General features: G+C 37.4%; 1 protein-coding gene across 1 annotated transcript; it reads right to left on the reverse strand.

Moving 5' to 3' along the window:
- Nucleotides 1–1275: 1275 nt before the first annotated feature.
- On the reverse strand, nt 1276–2211 carry LOC149470677 (olfactory receptor 8G17-like). The gene has a single exon (XM_089661422.1). It carries the CDS (start codon nt 2209–2211, stop codon nt 1276–1278), a length of 936 nt encoding a protein of 311 aa, XP_089517548.1.
- Nucleotides 2212–2822: the final 611 nt, after the last annotated feature.

Below are 2822 nucleotides of genomic sequence, written 5' to 3' on the forward strand. Positions count from 1 at the left end.
AAAGAGGATATCACAAGGGATGTTGTTTATGCCTTCTGATCACCATTCCATGGACATGACCAATTTTAAAGTGTGACATGTTAGGTATTATATTGTGTTTTTGTGCATTAAAAACCATTAAAGTGTATTTTTTCCCAAAAAATATTGCTTTGGAAAAACCACTGCACAGATACCGTGTATAACACCCACCATTTCATTTTCTAGTACCTCTGCTTAAAAATGTATAATATTTTGGAGTTCTAAGTCATTTGCTATCTTATCAGTGCTGATTTTTACAGAGAAGTGTCAGAATTATCCGGGGGCTGAAGTGGTGAAACACACAGAGCTGCCCCCCCCCCCCACTGTACATCTATTATTACCTCCTCTGTCTGCACTTTTCCACACCTGGCTAGTGAAGATCTCATGCTGGGATGCTCAAGCTTTTTGCACCATAAATATGATGTATGGTACAAACATGGGATGAATTATTGTCAATGACTTGGTAAGCAGAGCGCAAGCGGCTCCCATGACAACCCAACCAATCACTGATAGCGGTACCACACACGTGATGACGTCAGACATACAATAAGGTGACAAAATCAAACACCAAAATAAGTGGGACCATCAAAGTTCACACATGAATTGGAGACACCAGTTGGAGGAACAATATTATCATTTTATTCACAATAGATTAATAAATGATCTGTTGGTTATGTAAAACATTCTAGCCTCTTAGAGGCAGACATTAGACTCCAAAAAAGGTAATTGTAACATCACAAAAATATAAATTCTACACCAGTTGAAATATTCAGTTCATATTCTGTCCACATGGAAGAAGAAGAAGAAGAAGAAAAATTCTGTACGAGGAAAGATTGTTCGACTTATACAACTTTCGACATACGATTCAGACTTTCCAAACAAAAATTTCCAACGGGACAAACCACAACATTTTTCTCATATGTGAACAGAACTAACGATTTTCACTTAATCTCCACTGATTTTGTAATGTTCATATGAGAAAAATCAGATGTGGAAGATTGCGTATGATCAGAAACAATAAACAACAAAAAAAGCCTTTGTTGTACGAGAGTTTTCATACAATTAGTACCATCCTCAGTTTGGACTTGCTGTGAAACATCGAGGAAAACTGGATGATTGTTTCCTGATTTTCTTATAGTGTGCCCAGCTTATAGTTCTCCTCCTCATGGAAGGAGATAAATGATGCCATGATGGACAATACCCAAAGTCTACTCTCAGAAGCTCCTTCCTAAACTAGAGGTTTAGTTTCGGTGAATGTTATGCTGTATTGGGGATGAACTTCTCTATAACACCTTGTAATGCTTTTCTGATATCCTGGTTCCTCAGACTGTAAATCAGAGGGTTGAGGAGAGGAAGGATCACCGTGTAAAACATGGACACCACTTTGTTACCAGCAAACCGATGGCTTCCATTTAGCTGAAAATAATTAAAAAATGCAGAACCATAAAATATAAACACCACTGTGAGATGAGGGGTACATGTAGAGAAAACTTTACTTCTACTGCCCTTCACTTTGATTTTTAGGACCGTGTTGAATATATAGACATAGGACAGGAAGGTCGGTATCAGAGACCCAACTCCAAGGAAGACACCAAAGATAAAGATGAGCAGAATGTTGATGAAGATGTCACTGCAGGAGATCTGAAACAACTGAGGAAGGTCACAGAAGAAGCTTTCTATAATATCTGATTTACAAAAGTTTAATTGAAAAGCATAACATATATGAATTGAAGAATGGATTAAACCGAGACACCACACGATGGACACCAACTGGACACACACTTTCCAACTCATGGTCTGTATGTAATGTAATGGCTGACAAATGGCGGCATATCGATCATAGGACATGACAGCCAACAGAAAAACCTCAGAAGTAGCACAGAAAATAAAGAAGAAGTCTTGGGTTAGACAATCTGTTATAGTAATCTGTCTTGTCTGGGTGTGAAGGTCAAATAACATTCGTGGGACGGTGACCGAGGAAGAACAGAGGTCCAAACCGGCCAGGTTCCCAAGGAAGAAATACATAGGAACATGGAGGTGAGAGTCGGTGACTATGAGGACAATGATCAGCAAATTCCAGATTAATGTCAGAAGGTAGATGAGAAGGAAGAAGAGAAACAAAGGTACCTGGAGAGATGGAACTTCAGACAGTCCCACAAGAATTAACTCCTTCAAAATTGTCTGATTTCTCATAGCAACCATGTAGCTTCTTTTTGTTAATTCTATATAAAAAAAATGAAAAAGATGTACAGTAATTTTGGCTGCAATCGAGGGAATAAATTGATTTATTAAAATTCACAACATCTAATGTTCCATTTCTAAAACAAATTTGCAATTAGAAATTCAAAACTTGACCTGGACTCTTATTACTATAAACAATGGCAAATGTTATAATTCTTCTCTTAAAGTCTCAAATGTCGGTGCAAATATCAAATTTTCTGCCTAGGTGTGGATTATACAAAATAATAATAAATAAAATAAAAACTATACAAGAACCAGTAGGAAATCCACACCAGTGGTCAGTAAGTATAACACGGTATTTGTATTAAATAATCACTAAAATAATAATATTTCCATTGTGTTTCCAGGGTTCAGACACTGCCTCTTCTTCAGAGAGAAAACCAAAACAGAAGAAATGATATTATTCCGGCGTCCTTCCAGGAACATAAATTTACTTTGAAGTCTTTCCATAAATAATCTGTATTTTTGTGTAATGTGGGGAGCCCAACCTGTAGACCAGAACCCCAAATTCAGCTCCCAGAGGCGGACCTAGGTGTGTAAATGATGTGCCATTGGTTCTATTT

The sequence above is a fragment of the Staurois parvus genome, unplaced genomic scaffold (assembly GCF_062004578.1).
Source record: "Staurois parvus isolate SC_StPar_1 unplaced genomic scaffold, SC_StPar_1.0 ptg000034l, whole genome shotgun sequence".
NCBI classification, from domain to species: domain Eukaryota; kingdom Metazoa; phylum Chordata; class Amphibia; order Anura; family Ranidae; genus Staurois; species Staurois parvus.

What these genes read in the sequence shown, in the direction of transcription:
- LOC149470677 (XM_089661422.1), bottom strand. Translation starts at nt 2,211, where the DNA reads ATGAGAAATCAGACAATTTTGAAGGAGTTAATTCTTGTGGGACTGTCT.